The 26442-nt window shown below is 42.5% G+C and overlaps 1 protein-coding gene across 2 annotated transcripts in view; it reads right to left on the reverse strand.

Annotated features, from left to right (window-relative positions):
* Positions 1 to 26442, reverse strand: part of LOC100561598 (MBL associated serine protease 1) — a 117273-nt gene that overhangs the window by 18089 nt on the left and 72742 nt on the right. Inside the window, exons 5-9 of one of the 2 annotated variants that reach the window (XM_008122643.3) lie at positions 25875 to 26071; positions 19557 to 19704; positions 16337 to 16455; positions 14594 to 14672; positions 2744 to 2881 (exon numbers count right to left, since the gene is read on the reverse strand). In XM_008122643.3, the coding sequence (XP_008120850.1) occupies positions 2744 to 2881; positions 14594 to 14672; positions 16337 to 16455; positions 19557 to 19704; positions 25875 to 26071 (681 nt within the window). Of the gene's footprint in view, positions 1 to 2743; positions 2882 to 12914; positions 13344 to 14593; positions 14673 to 16336; positions 16456 to 19556; positions 19705 to 25874; positions 26072 to 26442 lie in introns of those variants that run through there. The other variant, XM_062976922.1, reaches the window with a different exon arrangement.

The following is a 26442-nucleotide window of genomic DNA, read 5'->3' on the forward strand; positions in this document are numbered from 1 at the left end:
GAGATGGATTGGACTAGGGTTCAGGAGATCCGGGAGATTTTTGAGGAGCCCACAAGCAGTGGTACATTTGAGGGATGGCACAGAGAAGATACAGATGGGTCCTGGGGAGTTATGGATATGGATAGAAGGTGGACTGGCTGGAGAGATCGTAGAAGGGCAGCAGCTGGAGGTGGATTTGGTGGGGCGTTGGGTGACTCCAGCTCTGATGAGGATTTGCACCAACAAGGTTCAGCTATGGCTGGCTCAAGTTCAGAGGAGGACTTGTAGATAAAAGTAAGTTTGTTGCTAATGTAACCTTGCAATCGGCAAGGTGTTTTGTTGGGCGCCTTTCGGGATCTCTGTTTCAGAAGATGTGCTTGGAAGACTGCTTTGGGACATAAGTGTTAACCCAGGTTTTTAAGTGGCAACGGGGGCTGGCATTGTGTGGGTTTGTGCTGGATTGTCCTGTGTTGGTTTTATGCATTAGCTGCCGCCTTGCCTCCGTCACTTTGGCTCTTTGTGTTTACCTTGGACTGGAATTCAGTGACTGTGACTTCTCCCTGACGACTTGGACTGGAACTCGATGCCTGTGACTCTCCCTAACGACGCGGACCAGATGTGGCAGCTGTGACTTCTCCTTTACGACATGGTTTAGCTTTAATTACGTTTTGGGGCATTGTGTGGCCATTGGTCACTGTGGGTAACTGCTGCTGGCTTTCCTGTGTTTGTTTAGCTCCAACCAGCAGGTGGAGCGAGTTCCCAGCCTTTTCAACTAAGTTTGTTTTAATCTGGATTATTTCCCAGGATAATCCAGATTATATCCTGAGTTTGGGGTATTTGAGTTCTTTTTGGACATTGTTACTTCATACTGAATCATAGAATCATAGAATAGTAGAGTTGGAAGAGACCTCATGGGCCATCCAGTCCAAGCCCCTGCCAAGAAGCAGGAAATCTCATTCAAAGCACCCCCGACAGATGGCCATCCAGCCTCTGCTTCAAAGCCTCCAAGGAAGGAGCCTCCACCACAGTCTGGGGCAGAGAGTTCCACTGCCGAACAGCCCTTCTCACAGTGAGGAAGTTCTTCCTGATGTTCAGGTGGAATCTCCTTTCCTGTAGTTTGAAGCCCTTGTTCCCTTGCGTCCTAGTCTGCAGGGCAGCAGAAAACAAGCTTGCTCCCTCCTGCCTATGACTTCCCTTCATGTATTTGTACATGGCTATCATGTCTCCTCTCAGCCTTCTCTTCTGCAGGCTAAACATGCCCAGCTCTTTAAGCCGCTCCTCATAGGGCTTGTTCTCCAGACCCTTAATCATTTGAGTCGCCCTCCTCTGGACGCTTTCCAGCTTGTCAACATCTCCCTTCAACTGTGGTGCCCAAAATTGGACTCAGTGTGATTCCAGTTGTGGTCTGACCAAGGCAGAATAGAATAAGGGGGAGCAGGACTTCCCTGGATCTAGACGCTATTCCCCTATTGATGCAGGCTAGAATCCTGTTGGCTTTTTTAGCTGCTGCATCACATTGTAGGCTCATGTTTAACTTGTTGTCCACGAGGACTCCAAGGTCTTTTTCGCACACACTGCTGTCAAGCCAGGCATCGTCCCCCATTCTGTATCTTTGATTTCCATTTTTTCTGCCAAAGTGAAGTATCTTGCATTTGTCCCTGTTGAACTTCATTTTGTTAGTTTCGGCCCATCTCTCTAGTCTGTCAAGATCGTTTTGAATTCTGCTCCTGTCTTCTGGAGTGTTAGCTATCCCTCCCAGTTTTGTGTCGTCTGCAAACTTGATGATCGTGCCTTCTAACCCTTCGTCTAAGTCGTTAATAAAGATGTTGAACAGAACCGGGCCCAGGACGGAGCCCTGCGGCACTCCACTTGTCACTTCTTTCCATGATGAAGACGACGCATTGGTGAGAATCACCCTTTGGGTTCGTTCGCTTAGCCAATTACAGATCCACCTCACCGTAGTTTTGTCTAGCCCACATTTTACTAGTTTGTTTGCCAGAAGGTCGTGGGGGACTTTGTCGAAGGCCTTACTGAAATCCAGGTACGCTACATCCACGGCATTCCCTGTATCGACCCAACTCGTAACTCTATCGAAAAAAGAGATCAGATTAGTCTGGCATGACTTGTTTTTGGTAAATCCGTGTTGACTATTAGCAATGACTGCATTTGTTTCTAAGTGTTCGCAGACCACTTCCTTAATGATCTTTTCCAGAATCTTGCCTGGTATCGACGTGAGGCTGACCGGACGGTAATTGTTTGGGTCGTTCTTTTTTCCCTTCTTGAAGATAGGGACCACATTCGCCCTCCTCCAATCTGCTGGGACTTCTCCTGTTCTCCAAGAACTCTCGAAGATAATTGCCAGTGGTTCTGAAATAACTTCCGCTAGTTCCTTCAGTACTCTTGGGTGTAGCTGATCTGGCCCTGGGGACTTGAATTCGTTTAGAGTGGCCAGGTGTTCCTGGACAACTTGTTTCCCTATTTGGGGTTGGATTTCCCCCAATCCTTCGTCCATTCCGTGTTGCTGAGGTTGAAGATGGCTTTCTTTTTGTGAGAAGACCGAGGCAAAGAAGGCATTGAGCAGTTCTGCCTACTGAAGAGAACAGTAGCCCTTTTTTGGTTGCTTCTTAGGCGCTTTTGTGTTGTTTTTTTGCAATAAACTGAGTTATTTATATTGGCTGGTGTCTGACTCGTAACAGGGGATTGAATCCACCAGATGCAATGCAAGTCCTATAACTGGCTGGATCTCCAAGGCAGTGGATCTTACCTGAGACGTTGGGCATCATCTGGTAGAAGGGCTGCTGGCAGGAATACTGGATCCCCGACTGGAAGGTGGTCAGGTTGTCCGGCGAGGAGAAGGTTGCAAAGCCATGCTCCAGCCTGGGAGGTGCCTTGCAATCGGCAACTGGGAAGACAAGCAGGAAAAGTCAGGGGAGAAATCAAAGTGCAGCACTCAAGATGTGTTTGAGGTTTTGATGGTCATGGCTCACAACTTTTGCTTTATAGATACTAGCCTATATGCTCAGCATTGCCCAGGTTTGCATTTTTCGTTAGTTTCTTTTCTGTTGTTGAAGGCTTTCATGGCCGGGATCACAGGGTTGTTGTATGTTTTTCAGGCTGTCTGGCCATGTTCTAGAAGCATTCTCTCCTGACGTTTCTCCCAGATCTATGGTAGGCATCCTCAGAGGTTGTGAAGGATGGAGAAACTAAGCAAGGAAGACTTACAGTAGAGTCTCACTCATCCAACACTCGCTTATCCAACGTTCTGGATTATCCAACACATTTTTGTAGTCAATGTTTTCAATACATCGTGATATTTTGGTACTAAATTTGTAAATACAGTAATTACTACATAGCATTAATGTATAACATGATGTTTTGGTGCTTAATTTGTAAAATCATAACCTATTTTGATGTTTAATAGGCTTTTTCGTAATCTCTCCTTATTATCCAACATATTCGCTTATCCAACGTTCTGCCGGCCCATTTATGTTGGATAAGTGAGACTCTACTGTATATATCTATGGAAGTTCCTGGGTGGGGGGAAAGAACTCTTTGTCTGTTGGAGGCCAGTGTGAATGTTATAATTAATTGCCTTGGTTAGCATTAAATGGCTGGGATATAAGACCATGTAGAGCCCCTGGATAAAAGGCTATGGACCCCCCTGTGATGCAGCAGGTTAAACCAATGAGCTGCTGAACTTGCTTGTTGAAAGGTCAGTAGTTCAAATCCAGGGAGAGGAGTGAGCTCCCGCTGTTAGCCCCAGCTTCTGCCAATCTAGCAGTTAAAAACATGCAAATGTGAGTAGATGAATAGGTGGCAGGAAGGTGATGGTGCTCCATGCAGTCATGCCAGTGGTCACATGACCTTGGAGGTGTCTACGGACAACGCCGGCTCTTCATCTTAGAAATGGAGATGAACACCAACCCCCAGAGTCGGACACAACTAGGCTTGATGTCATGGGAAACCTTTACCTTTACTTTTTAAATTACTTAAATCAGCCTCCCTGCATAAAGTGGTACATAAATTTTCTACTTGACAGATGCAACTGTCTTTCGAGTTGCTTATTACAGTAGAGTCTCACTTATCCAACATAAACGGGCCGGCAGAACGTTGGATAAGTGAATATGTTGGATAATAAGGAGAGATTAAGGAAAAGCCTATTAAACATCAAATTAGGTTATGATTTTACAAATTAAGCACCAAAACATCATGTTATACAACAAATTTGACAGAAAAAGTAGTTTAATACGCAGTAATGCTATGTAGTAATTACTGTATTTACGAATTTAGCACCAAAATATCACGATGTATGGAAAAATTGACTACAAAAATGTGTTGAATAATCCAGAATGTTGGATAAGTGAGACTCTACTGTATCTACTTTGAGCTGGATTACATGAGTCTGCACAGCCATATAATCCAGTTCAAAGTAGATAATCTGGATTTATAGGTCAGTGTGGATCTAGCCAGAGATAAGTTTCACAATGATGTTACTCAAGGCAAAAGCTGAGTACCATAATTTCCATGTCACTTAGCACAAGCACATTTGAACCTTGCCATAGTGACATAAAATTTCAGGTGCAATTTTTGGGGGCATAACTTAACCCCCTTTATTCCCATGGTTTCTGCATAGCTGGTGTCTCCACTTCACATCTGATATTGAACTGTAAAGGATCTTGAACCCATTCCCTAAATACGAACCTATATGGATGTTCATTTCTTCAAGAGAGTCCACCTTGATGCAGACAGCATCAGCCTTTCTCCTAGGTTCCTCTCTTCAGAGTATAGTTCAGAGTATAACCCGGAGCTGATTCAACTCCTTGCTGACAGCCAAAAACTGTCTAGAATTAATTATTTTTTTGACATTGTTTCAGTATTAATGGGGAGAAAAGATGCAATTCACTTTTTGATACCATTTTGAAAATGACTGTAGAGGAAAATCGAGATATTTGGGATGTTTTGGGGGCATTTTGAGCGTTTTTGCACCTTCTAGAAATAAATCAATGTAGCAGAGCATCCTATAAAGCTGAAAGATCCAAAACCCGTGATTTTAATTAACAGCAATTGGGGGAAATATGTAAATAACTCAGAAACTTGTGAGATAAGAGGTGAGGTGCAAGGAAATGAATACATTTGTGGCAAATAAGCATGAATTTTGGCACAGGAGAGATCTTCCAGGAGAAAAAGACCTGGGAATTGGGGGATCCTGAACTTAGAGTGCATCTACACTGTAGAATAAATGCAGTTTGACACCATTTAACTGCCATGGTTCTTTGCTGTGGGATCCTGGGAGATGTACGAGGGTTGAATGAAAAGTAATGCCTCCACCTTCGTTACTTGGGTTTGGGTGGGAATATTTTAATCAATCAAACGCAGAAATAATCCATAGAATGTGCTCTTTAACTACCAGTATTCATTTTTCCACATAATCACCAGACAATTGGATATATTTTTGCCAATGATGAACAAGTTTTCTGAAGCTGTCACAGATGAAGTCGACACTCAGTTTCCGCAATCGGCGTCTCGCAGGACCCATCGTTCACAGATCTTCCGATAGCCAAGCAAAGCAATAATGTGACCCACACATTCTTGTGAAATGTCGATTATGCTTGAAATTTCTCTCTGAGTGATACGATGATCGTCCTGAATCAATCTGTCAACCTTTTGCTTGTGAAACCTGGTGGTTGCTGTCACAGGATGTCCAACTCTTTGTTTGTCACGCAAGTCAGATGTTCCCACCTCAACATCTTTAAACTTACTCACCCAATGATGCACAGGACTCACATCAACACGATCACCATAAACAGCTTGCATTCTCTCACGAATCTCCTTTGGGGTGACACCTTTTGCTGTCAAGAATTGAGTGACTGCATGTTGCTTAAGTCGCATTGACCGACTGTCTGCGCAGGGTTCCATACTTGGCACTTTAACAACACAACCGTTCAATGCTAAGGCTTCCCCGTCTGTGCAGGGTTCCATACTTCACACTTTAACAACACAACTGTTCAATGCCAAGGCTTCCTGCCAAATGGAACTAAGTGTAGAGGAGAGTCTACTGAACAAGCCAGGACCTGCCGCAGACCAGGACTGCCATCTGTTGAGGAGTTACGAAGGTGGAGGCATTACTTTTCATTCAACCCTCGTAGTTTGAGAAGGTCCCAGAACTCTTTGGAGGAGAAAGTGAAAGACGTTCTATTCACACTGGTACAGGCTAACAGTTCACTCGATTCAGATATTTAAGTGGCTCACGTTTCTCTTCTTATGCATCAGTCTATTACAACTCCCACGCAGAACTGCATCAAGGAGATTACGGAGAATATGGAAGAAAAACAGACCCATTTCGTGACTTTATTCCAGATATGGATCTTTTTCTCATGCTTGGGAGGTGAGAAAGGAATTGGCTAGTTTTTATTTGCCATCCAATTTGCAACATCAAGGAGATGGAGAGTAACTTTGCATTCATGGAATCATGCTTTCAGCCTTTTTTAAGAGAGGAAAATGGGGTATAAATAAATATAATAACGGCGGTGATGGTGCAGGGCTACGTCCTTAGTGAAATAAAGGAGGAGGAAGAAAACAACCCATTTGACACATGGTGTAAATAAATACCATGGACCACCCAAAAGGAGAATGAGTTGATCTGAGAGCATATCATATCATCAGCTCTTACACGTGTCTGAGTTTGATTGACTTCCAAGTGCAGGGTCTTGGTGGTGGATCCGCCAGTGACTGTAGAGACCTGTTCTTGATCCACATGGTCTTCTGCAGTGACATCGGTTTCCAAATGGAAGGAGGTCCCAACAAGGCTTAGCTTGATGTACCTACTTCCTCTTGACACGTTTCTCCCTTTTCGCCCTCCGTTCGTGCCTCTTCGAATTCCACAGCACTCTTGGTCACAGCTGAACTCCAGTTAGAACACTCGAGGGCCAGGGCGTAGTGGCTGACTCTATGAAAAGGAATGCAATTTGACACCCCTTGTTGCACCCCAAGGCAGTGTGAGCACTGGAAACCAAACAGGGACCAATAATCATATAATATCTTTATTAAAACAATAATAAATTCAGGAAAGAATAAGTGGAAAAGATGAGTGAGCAATAGTCCTTTAAGAAATGGTATGAATTAGTCCAAAGAGTTGAAGAGATATGTCCAATGTTATTGTCCAAAATCCAGAAACCAAAACACACTCAAAACTGTTGGGAAGTTCTTATTTATTTATTTACAGTATTTATATTCCGCCCTTCTCACCCTGAAGGGGACTCAGGGCGGATTACAATGAACACATATATGGCAAACATTCAATGCCAGCAGACAAACAACATACAGTGTGGAGTGTGGTGGAAGCTCCTTTTTTGGAGGCTTTTAAACACAGGATAGATGACCATCTGTCAGGGCTGCTTTGAATGCGATTATTCTGCTTCTTGGCAGAATGGGATTAGACTAATGACCCATGAGGTCTCATCCAACTCTAGATTCTGTAATTCTAGGTGTAAACCTTCCTTTGGACTTTCTGCCTTGGTCTTCCTGATAAACAATCGCACTTTCTGCTAGCAGCACGGTATCATCTGCATATCATAAATGGTTGATCCTCCTTCCTCCAGTTTCAAAGCCTCCTTCCTCTTTGCCTCATACTGATTTATGTATGATATGTTCAACATAAAAGTTCAACAGATAAGGTGATAAACTGCAGCCTTGCTTGACCCCTGTACCAATTGGAAATCATTCAGTTTTTCCACATTTTATTTATTTATTTATTTATTTACAGTATTTATATTCCGCCCTTCTTTCTCACCCCGAAGGGGACTCAGGGCGGATTACAATGAACACATATATGGCAAACATTCAATGCCAACAGACAAACAACATACAGTATAGTATAGACAGACACAGAGGCATTTTAACATTTTTTCCAGTTTCACGATTCCGGCCACAGGGGGAGCTGTTGCTTCACCGTCCACTAGTGGCTGTACTTCCTCATTCCTTTCCTCGTGTTTTGCTGGCAGTTTTTTTATGATGTTGTAAATTAGTTAAATTAGCCTCCCGCATAAAGCGTACCTAAATTTCCTACTTGACAGATGCAACTGTCTTTTGGGCTGCATAGGTCAACAGCAAGCTGGGCTATTTAATGGCCGGGGCTTAACCCGATCCGGGCTTCGAACTCATGACCTCTCAGTCAGTAGTGATTTATTGCAGCTGGTTACTAGCCAGCTGTGCCACAGCTGCGTTTTTGAGCGGGGAAACATCAAGAAAGCAGGAGTGAATAACAAGGTCCAAAGTCACTAGGAAGTCTTGGATATCAAGGCAAGCAGAGGACGAAGCTGAAAGCAATCTGGATTCAGGAACAAGGCAAGGACGTGAATTTACTCCGGATTAAATCGGGAGTCGCGGCTCGGCTTGGCCGCCAGGAACAGGAGACTTGGCTTGGTGAAATCAGGGAACTGGAAATGGTGAAGTGTTCTCAGAAGTCGCTACATTGACACCACGAATTGTTCACAGTGCAAGACACTTTTATAGAACTTAGATCTAATCACAGCGAATGGAAACCAACTCCCCAAAGGTTCCAAGGAAATCTATCCAGTATCCTCTCTAGATGCCAAACATTGACTCCTTCGAAGCTCCTGTTTCTGTGATCTCTGTTGATGCAAAAACTCCCTTATGTTAAAGGATACATTCCCTGGGGAACTCGGAACATCTGGTTCTTCCACGGGAGTCATGTTTTCAGTATCTCTCCCAATTAAGGAAGCCTCGGAGCTATCCACAGCTGGGGTCTGTAATTGGAAGGAGCTCGGAGGAGAACTGGGTGAAAAGTCAGAATAAGCTCCATCCTGGTCAAAGTTCATTTCTGAACCAGGTTCAGAACCCAAAGGTGGCTGGGGTATAACATCCCTTTGCCATGGCTTAATGCTATGGAAGAGGTGGCCAAAGTGCAGTGTAGATGCATGTGGAACTCTTAGGTTATGCGTCACACCCTCCAGCATGTAAACTGACAGTTATGGGAAGCCATGGAAACAGCGAAAACTTGGGAAGAAAGCCAAGAACGGCTCCCATCCACCTTAGGAGCCCATCCCACGTCCTGCTAATATGACCAAACTGTTAATTTTTAGCGCACCATCCCTGCCTTTGAGTAATCTCGGCACCTCTTCCATTTTCGACAAGAGGAGGCTGTCTTGATCGTCATTCAGCCAAGAGGAACAGATGGGCTACGATGTGTCACGGAGCTCAAGAAGGAGGAGGGCTTGTTTTTAGCCATCAGAGGAGTCCCCGGCGTTGAAAGACAGGCGACAGTTTTGCAGAATGGGCCAAGCAGATGGTTTCCTCCTCCTCCTCCGCCTCCAGATGCCGTTGTCGAGTGGAAAACCCTGAAGGCTGGAGACACAAGGGCATCTCGCAGGCGTCTCATGGCTCGTTGGGGAATCCGCCCCACATTAGAGTCAAAGCAGATGGAAGGCATGTTTTGCAGGAGTGATGCTTTTGAATAGTACCACCATGCCAAAGCAATGGGGCCTGGAGGTTGAGTAGCAAGGAAAACGACTGCAGAATATTTTTAGTGCCCAGACTCCAGAATATGAGGGTTGAATGAAAAGTAATGCTTCCACCTTCGTAACTCCTCAACAGATGGCAGTCCTGGTCTGCAGCAGGTCCTGGTTTGTTCAGTAGACTCCCCTCTACAGTTCCATTTGGCCGGAAGCCTTAGCATTGAACGGTTGTGTTGTTAAAGTGCGAAGTATGGAACCCTGCGCAGACGGGGAAGCCTTAGCATTGAACGGTTGTGTTGTTAAAGTGCGAAGTATGGAACCCTGCGCAGACGGGGAAGCCTTAGCATTGAACGGTTGTGTTGTTAAAGTGCGAAGTATGGAACCCTGCGCAGACGGGGAAGCCTTAGCATTGAACGGTTGTGTTGTTAAAATGCGAAGTATGGAACCCTGTGCAGACGGGGACTCCTTAGCATTGAACGGTTGTATTGTTAAAGTGCGAAGTATGGAACTCTGCGCAGACGGGGAAACCTTAGCATTGAACGGTTGTGTTGTTAAAGTGCCAAGTATGGAACCCTGTGCAGACGGGGAAGCCTTAGCATTGAACGGTTGTGTTGTTAAAGTGCAAAGTATGGAACCCTGTGCAGATGGGAAAGCCTTAGCATTGAATGGTTGTGTTGTTAAAGTGCCAAGTATGGAACCCTACGCAGATGATCACTCAATGTGACTTAAGCAATGTGCAGTCACTGAATTCTTGACCGCAGCAGGTGTCACCCCAAAGGAGATTCCTCAGAGAATGCAAGCTGTTTATGGGGATTGTGTTGATGTGAGTCCTGTGCGTCGTTGGGTGAGTAAGTTCAAATATGTTGAGGCGGGAACATCTGACTTGTGCGACAAACAAAGAGTTGGATGTCCTGTGACAGCAACCACCAAGTTTCACAAGCAAAAGGTTGACAGATAGATTCAGGAGAATCGTTGTATCACTCGGAGAGAAATTTCAAGCATAATCTGTATTTCACAAGAATGTGAGTCCTGTGCGTCATTGAGCGAGTAAGTTCAAATATGTTGAGGTGGGAACATCTGACTTGCGTGACAAACAAAGACCTGGATGTCCTGTGACAGCAACCACTGAGTTTCACAAGGAAAAGGTGGACAGATTGAATCAGGACAATTGTTGAATCATTCAAGAGAGAAATTTCAAGCATCATCAGCATTTCACAAGAATGTGTGGGTTACATTGCTTTGCTTGGCTATCGGAAGATCTGTGCACGATGGGTACTGTGGGACGCTGGTTGCGGAAACAGGGTGTCAACTTCTTCCGTGATGGCTTCAGAAAACCTGTTCATTCTAAGGATTATTTCTGCATTTGATTTATTAAAATATTCCCATCCAAACCCAAGTAACGAAGGTGGAAGCATTACTTTTCATTCAACCCTCGTATGTTCCCTTACATCTCTGGTTGAACCTTTTTTTGTCATTGCACAATGGATTCATTTGGTTCATGGCTGCATAAACAGAGTTCCACAAGTGCATCCCTTTCTTGTTGTTACTGCCATCAAGTCAACTTGAATTATGAATGAGAGGCATCCTCTGCTCAACCGCCCTGCTCAGGTCTTGGCCGGCATGACTGCATGGTCAGTATAGGCTCATAGAATACTGTTTAACTACATTTTATGAATTATATGAATCTACACTGGTGCAGCAGGTTAAACCACTGAGCTGCTGAACTTGCAGACTGAAAGGTCAGCAGTATGAATCCGGGGAGCGGGATAAGCTCCCGCTGTTAGCCCCAGCTTCTGCCAACCTAGCAGTTCGAAAACATGCAAATGTGAGTAGATCAATAGGTACCACTCCGGCAGGAAAGTGACAGTGCTCCATGCAGTCATGCCAGTGGCCACATGACTATGGAGGTGTCTATGGACAATGCGGGCTCTTTGGCTTAGAAATGGAGATGAGCACCAACCCCCAGAGTCGGACACGAATAGTATCAAATACACTTAATGTCAAAGGGAAAGCTTTACTTTTACCTTTACTTACACTGGCCATATAATGGAGTACAATTTCATTATAATGGTAGTGAAGATGAGGCTTTAAATGTTTATATAGGACTAGCTGTACTGGCCACGTGTTGCTGTGGCGTAGTCTGGTGGTTAGGATCCCTCTGGTTAGGAAGCAGCCTGGCTTTGAAGCTGCAAGGCTGTTCCATAATGGCAACGTATTTTAAAAGTAGTGTTAGGCTTTGCGCACAGCTAAGAAGTCCTCTGAGTGATGTAGCTTCAGTTCCCGGGGGGCCTCTGCACATGCGTGGTAAGCAATTGGGGTTTTATTTTATTTGGACTTTATTTCTCTAGTTTTTTTTAATTGAAAGACATAGATTGGATGACTATGTTTTTTGTGGCCAAATTTGGTGCAATTTGGTTCACTGGTTTTGTTGTTTACTCCATGGGAAAAATGCACATTACATTTATATGTATGTGTGTGTGTGTGTGTGTGTGTGTGTGTGTGTGTGTATGTATGTGTGTGTGTGTGTGTATGTGTGTGTGTGTGTGTGTGTGTATGTATGTGTGTGTGTGTGTGTGTGTGTATGTATGTGTGTGTGTGTGTGTATGTGTGTGTGTGTGTGTGTGTGTGTGTGTATATATATATATACACACACATACATACATACATACATACATACACTAGCTTTACCCGGCCACGCGTTGCTGTGGCTTATGCTTTCAGAGTGTTGCTCTTTATTTACTGTCCTGAGTTTAGAGATTATATTGTTCTGTATTATTATATCACAGTAATTATTACATATTATATTTATAATCTTATATTATCTGCTTAGAACTGGATTATATGAGGCCCCTTCTACACAGCTGGATAAAATGCACACTAAAGTGGATTCTATGGCAGTGTGGACTCAAGATAATCCAAAGCAGATAATATAAGATTGTAAATGGGTTATATAGCTGCCTTGAGTCTACACTGCCATATAATCCAGTTCAAATCAGATAATCTGTATTTTATAGGCAGTGTGAAAGAGGCCTAACTCTGCCTGTCCCCTAGGCTGAGTGGGTTGCTAAGAGACCATGTGGGCAGAGATTAGCCTTCTAACTGGCAGCAATTGGATAAAAACAATGATTCCTCTCCCTCTAATTAGGACTTTATTTTTCTTTTCTTTTTGTTGTATGAACGTAGAGGCATGGATGAGGGGTTGTGCTGCCAAGTTTAGTGTTTCTGGGATGTGTAGTTTTGTTGTTTTGTCCTAGGCCGAAATTTCATTACTCTTTTATATATATATAGATATTACCACTTATCTAGGGGTGTGTTCCCATATGTTGAATTCGGGAGTGATGCCATATTAAAAGAGACCCCCCTTGAACCTCGAAATATAAGTAGAGCGGAGTGAATAGGGATCAGAAGACAAAAAGTGGGGAAACCATTTAACCCTTTGGAAAGCAATAGATTCAACCAAGCTTTAGGAAAAAAAAATGATTTTCATTTGTAAGCAGAGAGACTTGGAGTTCAGCAGCAAATGAGAGAACCAGGTAGAAGCAGCAGATAGTTTGAATGCCCTCTCCTTGTGTGTTGCTCCATGCCATGCATTGAATGATACTTTCAGTTTTTCTTTCATTTTAGTCCTGGAATTAAGAGCAGGTCTTTGTAGGGAAAAAGGCAACTGATTCCAAGCCTACAGTGATAGTGGGAACTGGAAGGAAAGGCCAGAGGAGCAATGAGAGATGATGGAGGGAGATGTGCTGCCTTAGGAGTCTCTATTCATCGCCTTGTCAGGTCAGGCAACGTCCTTGCTCAAAGGCACAATGGCTCTGCATATTGGTCAAGCAGGTCCCAGGTTCGAATCTTCCGCCAATGCCGTCCTGTTGTCTGTTGTTTCAGTTTCAGCGACTGTTCCCAAAGCAGAAGGGAGAAGGAGAAGGAAGGCAGGGAGGCCAGAAAGAAAGGAAGAGAGAAAGAAAGAAAGAAAGAAAGAAAGAAAGAAAGAAAGAAAGAAAGAAAGAAAGGAGGAATTAATAGTCAAGCAGCGCATGCGAGAGGCAGCCAAGTCATAAATCACGACCCGCAACTTGAAAGTTTGCAGAAAAGCTCCACAGGAAAAAGAAACCTGCACCCATTTAATGTGATATACATCCTCTCTCTACTGTATATACTCGAGTATAAGCCGTTTTCCAGACTGAAAAAGCCCCCCTTGGCTTATACTCGGGTGAGGGTCCTGGTTGGCTTATATTTGGGTCAGCTTATACTCGAGAATATATGGTACATTTATTATTATTGGTATTATTACATTTATTATTTTACTCTATTATTGTTGCTACTATTACATTTATTTTACTGTATTATTATTTTATTATGACACAGCAAACAAGATAGATATGCTGGATTTCATATCACAAAATCACAAGTCAAACACTTCCCAAGTGTCTAGGACTGTGTGATGTATTTTCGGATGATGCGTGCAGATCCCAGCAGGGTGGCCTTTTGCAGCTGGCAGATCGTAATTTTGTCAATGTCTATTGTTTCCAAATGCCGGCTGAGATCTTTTGGCACAGCACCCAATGTGCCCATCACCACTGGGACCACCTGCACTGGTTTCTGCCAGTTACTCTATTATTATTATTATTATTATTATTATTATTATTATTATTATTATTATTACATTTATTATTTCACTCTGATATTATTATTATTATTGCATTTATTATTTTACTCTATTTATTATTACTTGTATTATTTTCCTGTATTTATTATTATTATTATTATTACATGTATTATTTTACTCTATTATTATTAAAAGGATACATAAGCACATTTACATTGAAGAAGAGGAGAATAATGATTTGATTAGAGTTGGACAGTCTTATCCTAAATTCGAGCTTGATGTAAGTATCCAAAAACATTTAACCTACTGATGCCTCAATTAATGTAATTTTATTGGTATCTATTTTTATTTCTGAAATTTACCACCCTCGGCTTATACTGGAGTCAATATTTTCCTAGTTTTTTGTGTGTGGTAAAATTAGGTGCCTCGGCTTATATTCGGGTCGGCTTATACTCGAGTATATACGGTAATTTGGACCAGAGAAGGAGATCTAAAAATGAAAAAGACACTATTCCAATCCCTCAAAATGGAATCTTACTTTGACAGACGGGGACCTTGTTGCTCCACATCCCGTCTTTCATGCACTCGACTTGGAAAGATTCGCTCTCCACTCCGTCCTGCAGATTAAAAAGAATATGAATGCAAGGCAGGAATGAGCAACCATTTCCTTATTGCCTTGTGATGCCCTCCAATTCATTTAAGGAACATTTCCATTGTTTATAAGAACTCACAACAGGGTCCATCTACATCGTAAAATGAATGCAGTTTGACATCATTTCAACTGCTTTGCCTCCATGCTATGGGATAATGGGAGTTGTAGTTTTGCAAAGTACAAGGGTTGAATGAAAAGTAATGCATCCAATTTTGTTACTTGGGTTTGGATGGGAATAATTTAATAAAACAAATGGAGAAATAATCCTTAGAATGTGCTCTTTAACTACCACTATTCACTTTCCCACATAATCACCAGACATACATTTCTGCCAACGATGAACAAGTTTTCTGAAGCCGTCACGGAAGAAGTCGACACTCTGTTTCTGCAACCAACGTCTCACAGTTCTCTCAACATCTTCATCAGAAGCATAATGGGGTGACACCTTCTTCTGTCAAGAATTCAATGACTGCACATTGCTTAAGTCGCATTGACTGACCGTCTGTGGAGGGTTCCATACTTAACACTTTAACAACACAACCGTTGAATGCTAAGGCCTCCCGCCAAATGGAACTAACTGTAGAGGAGAGTCTACTGAACAAGCCAGGACCTGCCGCAGACCAGGACTGCCATCTGTTGAGGAGTTACGAAGGTGGAGGCATTACTTTTCATTCAACCCTCGTATTTCGCCTTTTTCTGCCCAAGAGTGCTGGCGTCTCACTAAATTACAATTCCCAAGATTTCATAGCACCGAGCCATGGCAATTAAAGTGGTGTCAGACTGAAGTAATTCAACACTGTAGATACGTTTTCCGCACTTGCAGTTTACAAGTTAGAGAACTTGATAATTCATAGGTTTGATTGATAGATTGACTGATTGACAGAATTGCATTGGAAAATCTATAAATATGTATTTAGCGAAGTGTTATCTCTTCAGAAGCTCTAGGTTCTCCATCACACTCCAGCCTCTATCTCGACCAAACTCATTTATTTGATTCATTTATGGTATGCAAAACCAGAGAAATGCATACAAAACAGAACCTAGGAGAAAGTGTAACATGGATTAACTCCTCCTGTGCCTAGTTTTTAACTGATTTTCACAATTTTAATTCTTTTACATTCTATCATTGTAATTATAACGTGTGTTATACACCACCTTGTTCCCCAGCTTTGGAAGAAAGGCAGCATGTAGATTAAATAAACAATATAAAAGTAAATAAAATAGACTAAACTGTCACATGAAGGAGGATGGTGGCTTCCACACCAGGAGAGCAGTCATAGAATCATAGAATCATAGAATAGTAGAGTTGGAAGAGACCACATGGGCCATCCAGTCCAACCCCCTGCTAAGAAGCAGGAAATCACATTCAAAGCACCCCCGACAGATGGCCATCCAGCCTCTGCTTAAAAGCCTCCAAAGAAGGAGCCTCCACCACGGCCCTGGGGAGAGAGTTCCACTGTCGAACAGCTCTCAATCCGCTCTGGGTTTTAGTCTAAATTATAAAGTCATCTAAGGTGTTGTTCTATTTTTGAAGAGATTGGCCATCTTAGATACATTATTTAATGTTCGGATTAAAACCCCATTGCCGTTGTGTTTGTTGTGGTTTCCTTGAACCCACTGAGCCTGTACCTTGAGGACGTTGTATCCTGTGTTGCAGGTGATGACCACCTGGTCCTTGAAGGTGTACGTCGCTTGGGAAGGGTCAATTCGGCCATTGGGAGGAGGCTCCAGGAGTGGACAGGGGTCCCCTTTGTTTTTTTGCAGAAGAGAAAGGAAGAAGGGAGGAAAAAAGCAAAACAATTCCCTATTAAATCATAACTATGGAGACAGGACAGCAATCACCAAGCAAATGGAATCAGGCATGGACAAAATTTGGCCCTCCAGGTATTTTAGACTTCAACTACCATAATTCCTAACAGCTGGTAGTTGAAGTCCAAAACATGCCTGATGTTGTGACTCAGCCGCAGAGTGACTCTGATGAGGATTTTGGGATACAGGTTCAAGATGATGGGATTCAGGTTCAGGATGAGTTTCAAGATGACTCTGATGGAAATTATGGGATTCAGCTGCAGGGTGTTCCTGCTGTGGAAGATGGGGAACAGGGAGGCTTTTCCACGGGAGGAAATTGTGTTGTTGATGCTGATGTTTCCCAGGTGCAAGAAGCAGGAAGGGAGAGCAGCTCCCAGCCTGATAACATTAACTAGCAGTTTGGCCTTGACGATACAGCATCTCTGGATTGGGCCAGCCACTTGGAATTTAGGGGGGTTCACAGAAGTCTTAGAATAGCAAATAGGAGAGAGGTCAAAGGGCAAAGGAATGCCTTCATGTTATGCTATTAAAACAGTCTGCTGAGAGAGGAACCTTTGTCAAAGCAATCTCTCTTTGAATCAAGAAGCAAGTTCTGCTTTCCTGGGTTGTCTTGTAGCCTTGATGTATTCCCGCTCATGGGACTTTGTCATATACTGAAAGGACTTTGTTTCATGGCAAGTGTTTCTTTGGATTATTTCTTACAGCCTTGTTTTGCAACTATCTTATGGAACTGAACTTTTGCCTTTTAAGAATTATCTTTTTCCCTATTTCCAATAAACTACAAAAGACTATAACCTGTGTACTGCCTGGTGTATTTTAGCAAGGTGAACCTAACCTGAGGTGCGACACCTGAGCTAGATGATATAGTGAGCAAACATCTTAAAGAAATTCTCCCCTTTGTGGTGAAAGATGTCTGTCTAAGAACATGCTTTTCCTCACCTTTGCATCTTGCATGGAAATATCTTGTTTTGCCATTGGTCCATGGAAGGTCCATGGCAGCACATTTTGCTATCGTTTTTCAATGAATATCTCATTGAGTTTCAACCAATTCTAACTAGTTTGTGGCAGCTGCAAAAACAAAGTTTCTGGAATAGAACAACTACTTTCAAAGTAAATACTGTACTGCACAATCATACATTGCATACATAGTGTAACTTGAAGAAGTTTTCCCCCTAATGGTGAAAGATGTCTGTCCTAGAACATGCTTTTCCTCACCTTTGCATCTTGCACGGAAATATCTTGCTTTGTGATTGGTCCATGAAAGGTTTAACATGGTTTTATTTTGTATCATCAGTCACTAAGCAAATGTAGTCAAATACTAGATAATATAGTGAGCAAATTATTTGAAGAAGTTCTCCCTCTAGTGGTGAAAGATGTCTGTCCTACAACATGCTTTTCCTCAGCTTTGCATCTTGCATTGAAATATCTTGTTTTTTTATTGATCCAGTGTTTGAACTTGCATGTTTGTTTTCGGAGGGACACACATTACTTAGGAAGTCCAGTTGTAGGGCAGCAACTGGGTTCATAGTTAACTTTAGGAATCTCAAATTTTTATTTTCATGCCCAGCTTTTATCTCTTGATTGATTGAGATATAAGGCAGCTCACAACATTTTCAAAAAGTATAATTTTAAACCCAATATTATTAATTGGCCGTTTGCGGCAGTCCCGCCTACACTATATTGTATTGCTTCTTATCTTCTTTGTAGGTCTTTCTATAGATTTAGTATGGGTTTCAATGGATTCACCCAGGGATATCTTTTCTATTAGGAAAGTATGAGCTGGTTGGAAGTTGACCATAAAATCACTTTAGAGGAAGTGTTATCTCTAGGTATCTCTAGGATACCTAGACACCAAAGATGGAAGACAATCGTCCTTGAGCTACGAGGGATTGCCTAAGTAAGTAAATAAGTAAGTAATCTCTAGGACTGTATCTATGCGGTGGAAATATTGCAGTTTGACTCCACTTTAGCTGCCATTGCTCAATACTATGTGTAAAGAAGTATGAATTTTAGTTTACAGATGTCATGTTTAACTACATTTTAAAAGTCATGTTTAACTGTGTTTTAAAAGAGTCAGTATTTCAGTTACTCTGCACCATGAGTTGGTTGCCATGGAGAAGGGGGCGGAGCCAACTGGTTTAGCTGAAGAGAGAGCAGAATTTGGAGGGAAACTCAGTCTGTGGTCAGAGAACCACAGGGAAGGTTGATTTTAGAGTCTGTGTTCTTATGAGACACAGGGAAGGCTGATTCTCAGTTGGAGAATCAGGGAGACTCAAATATTTGATTTTTGAGTCTATTTAAAATAAGTTTGGTGACTTATTTTAAAGTAGTCTGTGTTCTGTTGAAGCACAGGGAAAGCTGATTCTCAGTTGGAGAATCAGGATGGCTCAAAGGTTGGATTTTGAGTCAAGTTTAAAATAAGTTTGGTGACTTATTTTAAGGTAGTCTGTTTCCAGATAAGGAACAGATAGGCTGTAATTGAAATTCATAGGGTGACTGCAGTTTAGAGTAGTAGAGAAAGAAGTGACATTTTAAGAAGATTGAATCACCTCATTCTAGCTTTGCAACTGTCAATCAAAGTGCCTCTAAGTGAGAACTGTAACCATTAAGCTTGTGCCTCAATAAACGTGTTATTGTTCTCTCAAACATCTCAGTCTCTGTCATATATACACACATCAAGAATAAACAAGAAGAAGAAAGAAGAAACATAAAATTTTAAAAGTCTTCTCTCTAAGTAGCCAGTGGCTAAATCTTCCAATAGTGATGGCAAGAGTTGATAATCCCCTTAACATCTGGTGGCCGCATTATAAACATCTTTACCTCTGGTGGCAGCGTAAATAAACATCTTTAATAAGTGGTGACAGCAGATATAAAATATAATAATAATATAAATTAAATAAACCTCAGTCGTTCATAGATCTTTACACTATGGAATCCTGGGAGCTGTAGTTTTCTGAGGCACCATTCAACTGCATTACTTCTACAGTGTAGTTGCATCCCTAGTTTCCAAATGTGAAATATTGGAGAATATGAGAGTTACCTATAGCTGTGTAGGAAAGTTTCCAGCCTCTATTCTCTCCGGAGTTATCACTATGGAACAAAATATGGATGATGTTGCTCCGGGTTTCGATCCGACCTGGAGATCTTTCTCCGCAAAAAGGACCAAATTCTTTAACTCCAGCGGTGATCTACCAAGGGAGACAATCGAAAGAGGAACAGAAGAAAAAGCATGGCTTAATACTTAGTGCTGTAGTGGCTTGAATGTTGAACTATGGCTCTGAAGACTGGGCTTTAGCACAGCAGGTTAAACCACCAGTTGCAGTCAATCTTATTGATCGAAAGGTTGACAGTTCAAAGCCCGGGTCAGGGTGAGCTTCTGGCTTTTAGCCCAGTTCCGCCTACCTATTTATTTATTTTTATTTATTTCCATCATTTCTATCCCGCCCTTCTCACCCGAAGGGACTCAGGACAGCACACAGTCTGGCAAAATTCAATGCCAATATACAATACAAAAAGATAAAACATAAGCAATTAAAACAATTAGATAATTTAACAAAGTACAATAAATAGATTTAAAACAATACAATATAAAATATTTGAGCCATTCGTCCACAAGACCTTGTACATGAACCTTAATCCAGACTGAGTCGAAGCCAACAGAATTCACTCATCAAATGCTTGCTCACAAAGCCAAGTTCAAATGCAAAATGTGAGTAGATAAATAGGTACTGCTCAAAATGGGGAGGTATTTTAAGGCACCCATAAGGAAATGCCAGAAAAATGCTGGCAATTTGACCAAGGAGAAAGTCTACGAAAAAAGCAGGGAGATGGAGTGACAGCACCCCCCCCCCCAAGCCGGAACTGAGCACAAGCCTCCAAGATGCCGAAGATGGGAAAAGCCTATATATACACCTCTATCTATGTACAATTTTCTGTCTTGTCAATGTATAAACGGTACTGAATGTTTGCCACATATGCATGTTTTGTGATCCACACTGAGTCCCTTTTAGGGTGAGAAGTGTGGAATATAAATGCTGTTGAGCAAATAAAAAATAAATAAGACCTGTGATCAAATCCTCCCTCGGCCATAGAAACCCAATGGATGATCTTGGATGAGTCACGCTCTCTCAGCCTCAGAGGAAGGCGAAATAGGAACCTCTCCTAAACCATTCTTGCCAAGAAAGCCCCATGGTAGGGTCACCATGTATCCCAAATGACTTGAAGACACACAACAACAATTGGTCAAAACAGAATACATTCAAAGAAAATATAGGATTCCACAATGTCCTTTGGTGTCTAGTGTTTTGTATGTTGTTGACGCATCAAAGCTTTTTGGCTGAGAATTCCATCTGCCCCTTTTTTACACTAAAAATCCCAGTTTTCTATGAGATGGTGTAAGGCAATTTATCTCGAAGGGTCCTAGCCCAGGAGGTAATCAGTCTCGAGAGAGAGTATCAAAAGCAAAGTTTATTTTCATCATAGCTATGATAAAGGCAAACAGCCGTACACACCCACAGGTCTGTACGTGCAAATGGCTGCAGTAAAAAAGAATATATATCTTGGCTTATCTAAACTTGACCAATTACTGAGGGTCTTCTTCACCTTCCCACCTCTTTGGCACAGGTGGTGTCTGTGACCTCACTTGTTTAGCTTCTGTCCTGGGAACTTTCTAGAGAAAGGCACCAGCTCACAAAGAAAGGGAGGGGCACAGGTCCTTTGTTACACGTTCTACTTTTGTTCATACAAAGAACTTGTCTCTATATAAAGGCTGATATGATATAGGTCTGTTTCTGTCTTTGTCTCTATGTTCATATTGTTGGTGTATTTTGGAGTAAGGGTGAAATGATGAATCAAGTGTTTTACTGTTGGAGGTTTGCAACTGTGATGTCTCATGGGCCTTGTAGTCCCGTTCCTAGTACTATTGTGACAGACGAGGAGGAAAACATGGGTTTTCCACCGTTTCAGCTTGAATCGGAGCCTCTCCACCTGGAGGATGTTTGTCCTCAGGAAGTTAACCAAACAAGCCTTGGGCAGAATTCTCCCCCGTTTTCCCGAAAGGACAATTATAATAGAGATAGAGGAGTCAGGGAGGCTAATCGCCGGAGTCTCAGAATCGCTGCCAAACAACTAGCTGATTAGGTCTGCTTCCCTTGAGAAATTCTAAGGAGTCATGCATCTGGACAGAGTTGGGTTTCGCTCCTTGTTCTCCAGGGAAAGTGTTCTGTTGGCGGGAAAACAAGACCCTATATAGGGGTTTTGCCGCAAGGGGAACCTTGCGGAGTCAATTGTTCAGCTTGAGGAGAGAGATCGTGTGTGGACTTCGTAAACCCAGTTCCTTGTTTCCCGGATCAAGTTTCCAGCCTTGCCTTGTTTCACGGACTTCCTTGGACTTTATTCATGCTTTGTGTTTGCCTCGTTCAAGTCTTTGATCTAGCCAAGAATCAAGTTTATTTTCCAGCCTTGTTGTCAAGCTACCTTGGACTTTAAAGACTTGGTCATTTCCCCACACTTTGCTTGGCAAAGTGTGTGTTTCGGTCAAGTGGATTAAAACTTTGAACTCTAATATCTTATATTGGACAATACATTTCTGGACTAAATTTGACCTCATCTGAAAGGTCTGCTTCTGAACTATATTCTTCACTTGTTTTTATTGACTTTATATATTTCTATAATAAAGATATTAGATAGATTCTGGTCTCTGCGCATGGTTATTGGTGCTCCGCAGCCTGGGTCCCGACAGCAACTGTGTATTCTGGACATGTTTTCCAGCAGCACAAGTGTTAACGGCAGGCCAATTTGAGTGATAGCCTGCCGAGCCAATAGGTCATGACTTCCGGTCTCAGAGGACGTTCGTCATTCTGCTGTGGAATGTGCAGTTGCCGGCAGAAGTGGTCTGCTGATCGGCAAAGAGAGAGGACGTGCTTTGCTTTGTTTAGGAAAGCATGTTTCCTATGAGCGATGGACTTTGTAGTTGTATATACTTGTAAATAATAAAGTCTTAGAACCGCTGCGTACAGCTGATTGACGACTTGTTTGTCTGTGCTGCTTATCCAGACGGTCAAGCAGTCTGACTTAGGATGGATTGGTGAGAGGCCTGGTTCACCAATAAATCAGGGAGGTGCGGAGCTGAATTAACCCCCTGACACATATGGCATTGAATGTTTGCCTTGTATGTGTACATTGTGATCCACCCTGAGTCCCTTTCAGGTTGAGAAGGGCGGAATATAAATACTGTAAATAAATAAATGAATAAATATGCAGACGCAAAGCTATATATGCAAAAGTTCACTATTTTCTGGCTTATGGTCCCTTCAATGGAACTACAGCAAGGTAGGATAATGGTGCTATGACTGAATAGTGCGAATTTTATGTCTCTAGCTTTTATGTCTATAGGCTTGGAAGACATAGAATCTCACAGAAATAACTTCCATAGATCGAGCTTTGAAAAGTTACCTTCTTTGGCTTATAACTCACTGGTCCTTTTTCTGATTCATGGCATTGGGTTCCCGCTGAGCCTTTTCTAATACCAACGCTTCAGAAAGTTATGCTTTTGACTGTAACTCCCAGAATCCACCAGATGGCATGAATACTCCAAAAGTTGTAGCTTCTCAAAAGTAACTTTCCCAAAATGGTATCTTGATGTGGCAAGACTGAGTCTGGCTGCAGCCCAGATGACTGCATCAATTTCATTTATTTATTCAAACACTTCTGTTTTGCCCTTTGCGTTGGAATCTCAGTGTAAACAATACCCAGAATGAAACCATAAACAAAATAAAAACAAGGCAACAGTTAAAGCCTCCTTTGAAAGCTAAAACAAATTTAAAACATGTTGGATAATGACTTTGGAGGTGTAGATACCGATTCCTACTCAGCCAATGAAACCTAGTGGGTTGTCCTGGGCAAGTCACACTCTCTCAGCCTCAGAGGAAGGCAAGGAAAACTATTTGTAAACAAATCTTGCCAAGGAAACTTTGTGATAGGGTTGCCATCAGTCAGAAATGGCTTGGATTCACAAATGATGACAACAAACGTAAACATTAGCCTTTTTGGTAAGGGATGTTGGTCATTTAAAGCTCAAAAAGTGTGCCTGTCATTACACTGGCCGACACACATTTGGGTTGACTTAAATGTAAGCCCTGCTTCTGGGTATATTTAGCAATTGCTGGTTCGAAAAATGGCTCCAATTTTCCCCTATCAGCTGAGTTTCAAAACATATGGCATCTGCCAGTTGCCACAGAAAACCATGATAACTATATTTAAGGGACTAGAGCTGATTCCTTCAGTGCAATTTTCTGAACCAGACACTCAAATAATCCCAGGAATAGGCCTAAAAACCAAGACAACAAAGTGTTTTTTGTTCTGCTCTATTATCATTATTATTCCCCACTTTTCTCTCTTAAATGAGAACCAAAGTGGCTCATGGATATTGATTAGATGCCATTATTTCTGCTCCCGGATAAGGGATCTTCAACCTATGTACGAGGGTTGAATGAAAAGTAATGCCTCCACCTTTGTTACTTTTGTTTGGATGGGAATATTTTAATAAATCAAATGCAGAAATAATCCTTAGAATGTGCTCTTGAACTACCACTATTCACTTTTCCATATAATCACCAGACAATTGGATACATATCTGCCAATGATGAACAAGTTTTCTGAAGCCGTCATTGAAGAAGTCTGTTTCCGTAACTGGCGTCTCACAGGACCCATCGTGCACAGGTCTTCCGATAGCCAAGCAAAGCAATCATGTGACCCACACGTTCTTGTGAAATGCCGATTATGCTGGAAATTTCTCTCTGAGTTTTTTTTTTTCGTGTCAGGAGCAACCGGAGTTGCTTCTGGAGTGAGAGAATTGGCCATCTGCAAGGATGTTGCCCAGGGGACGAAATGACCAGAATAAGGAAAAGAAAATCTGATCAAATATTAAAATGCATGGTGGTAAGAGCTGCTCACTGCTTGGGCGGTGGTGACACGATCGTCAGCATATTTATTTTATTTATTTACAGTATTTATATTCCGCCCTTCTTTCTCACCCCGAAGGGGACTCAGGGTGAATCACATTATATACATATAGGGCAAACATTCAATGCCCATAGACACATAGAACCGAGACAGAGACAGACGCAGAGGCAATTTAACCTTCTCCTGAGGGGATGTTCGATTCTGGCCACAGGGGGGAGCAGCTGCTTCATCATCCACTCTGACGGCACTTCCTCATTCCAAAGTCGTAAATTAGTTAAATTTGCCTCCCCACTTTTATAAGTGGTACCTTATTTCCTACTTGATAGATGCAACTATCTTTCGAGTTGCTAGGTCAGCAACGAGCAGGGGCTATTTTTTATTTTTTAATTGACGGGTGCTCACCTCGCCACGGGCTGGCCTCGAACTCATGACCTCATGGTTTGTTTGTTTTTTTCGTGTCAGGAGCAACTGGAGTTGCTTCTGGAGTGAGAGAATTGGCCGTCTGCAAGGACGTTGCCCAGGGGACGCCCGGATGTTTTGATGTTTTACCATCCTTGTGGGAGGCTTCTCTCATGTCCCCACATGGAGCTGGAGCTGAGAGAGGGAGCTCATCCACGCTCTCCCTGGGTGGGATTTGAACCTGGGAGCCTTCAGGTCAGCAACCCAACCTTCAAGTCACAAGGCTTTTATCCCCTAGGCCACCGGAGGCTCCGAGTGATACAACGATCGTCCTGAATCCATCTGTCAACCTTTTGCTTGTGAAACTCAGTAGTTGCTGTCACATGGCGTCCAACTGTTTGTTTGTCATGCAAGTCAGATGTTCCCACCTCAACATCTTTAAACTTACTCACCCAATGATGTACAGGACTCACATCAACACAATCCCCATGAACATCTTGCATTCTCTGATGAATCTCCTTTGGGGTGACACCTTCTGCGGTCAAGAATTCAGTGACTGTACATTGCTTAAGTTGCATTGACCGACCGTCTGTGCAGGGTTCCATACTTCGCACTTTAACAACACAACCATTCAATGCTCAGGCTTCCCGCCAAATGGAACTGTAGAGGAGAGTCTACTGAACTAGCCAGGACCTGCCACAGATCAGCACTGCCATCTGGTGAGGAGTTATGAAGGTGGAGGCATTACTTTTCATTCAACCCTTGTATGTCCATATAGTACTTTGGTCAGCAATCCTGCTTCTCCATTTGGCAGGAGGTGTCATTTCTAAGACATGTTGATTCACAACTACAACACTACTCAACTGTTGAATCAATAGGCATAAAACTGGGATTATTATTTTTCCCATTCCAAAAGGGCTGAGGATGGAACCTAGACCTGCATGTAATGTATCCCCCCTGACCACTAAACTATAGCTTCGTGGCTGGACATGCTCACCTTGATGTAGTCGTATGGACAGGTCACCTCCGGATGGTCTTCGATGTCAAAACTATCTTCAAATTGCAGGGTGATGAAGAAGCCTTCTTCCAGCTCAATACGGTACAAGCAGTCAGAGCTTTTTGGGTAGGAGTTGGGGAAATCTGGGCTATGGATCACACCGTTTCTCTGGGCGAAGAGGTTGTCGCTGCACTCCACTGCAGGAAACACAATGGACAGGGCTGAGAACCTCACACACATTTGCAGGCTTGGTGGTTGTGGATTTGATTATTCACAGTTTTGAGTAATATCTTCTTTCTAGAATTGTCTAGATCCTCTAATGTGACTCTATGGCCAACCTATGGCAGAAATTGACCAAGGAGTCACTCCAGAAAACTTTGAGATTGTTAGGTAGATAATGCACTGTTAGATAGAAATGCATTGTCAGTAATCCCATTGTGCATTACTGGAAATACAGTTCTAATGGACATGTGGTCACATATACCCACTGAAGGGTTAAGTAGTGGTGATGTGGAACTAAAGAAGCTGAGTTTTGACCATGTGACAGGCATGACGACAATTGTTTCAT

Source organism: Anolis carolinensis, chromosome 3 (assembly GCF_035594765.1).
Source record: "Anolis carolinensis isolate JA03-04 chromosome 3, rAnoCar3.1.pri, whole genome shotgun sequence".
NCBI classification, from domain to species: Eukaryota; Metazoa; Chordata; class Lepidosauria; order Squamata; family Dactyloidae; genus Anolis; species Anolis carolinensis.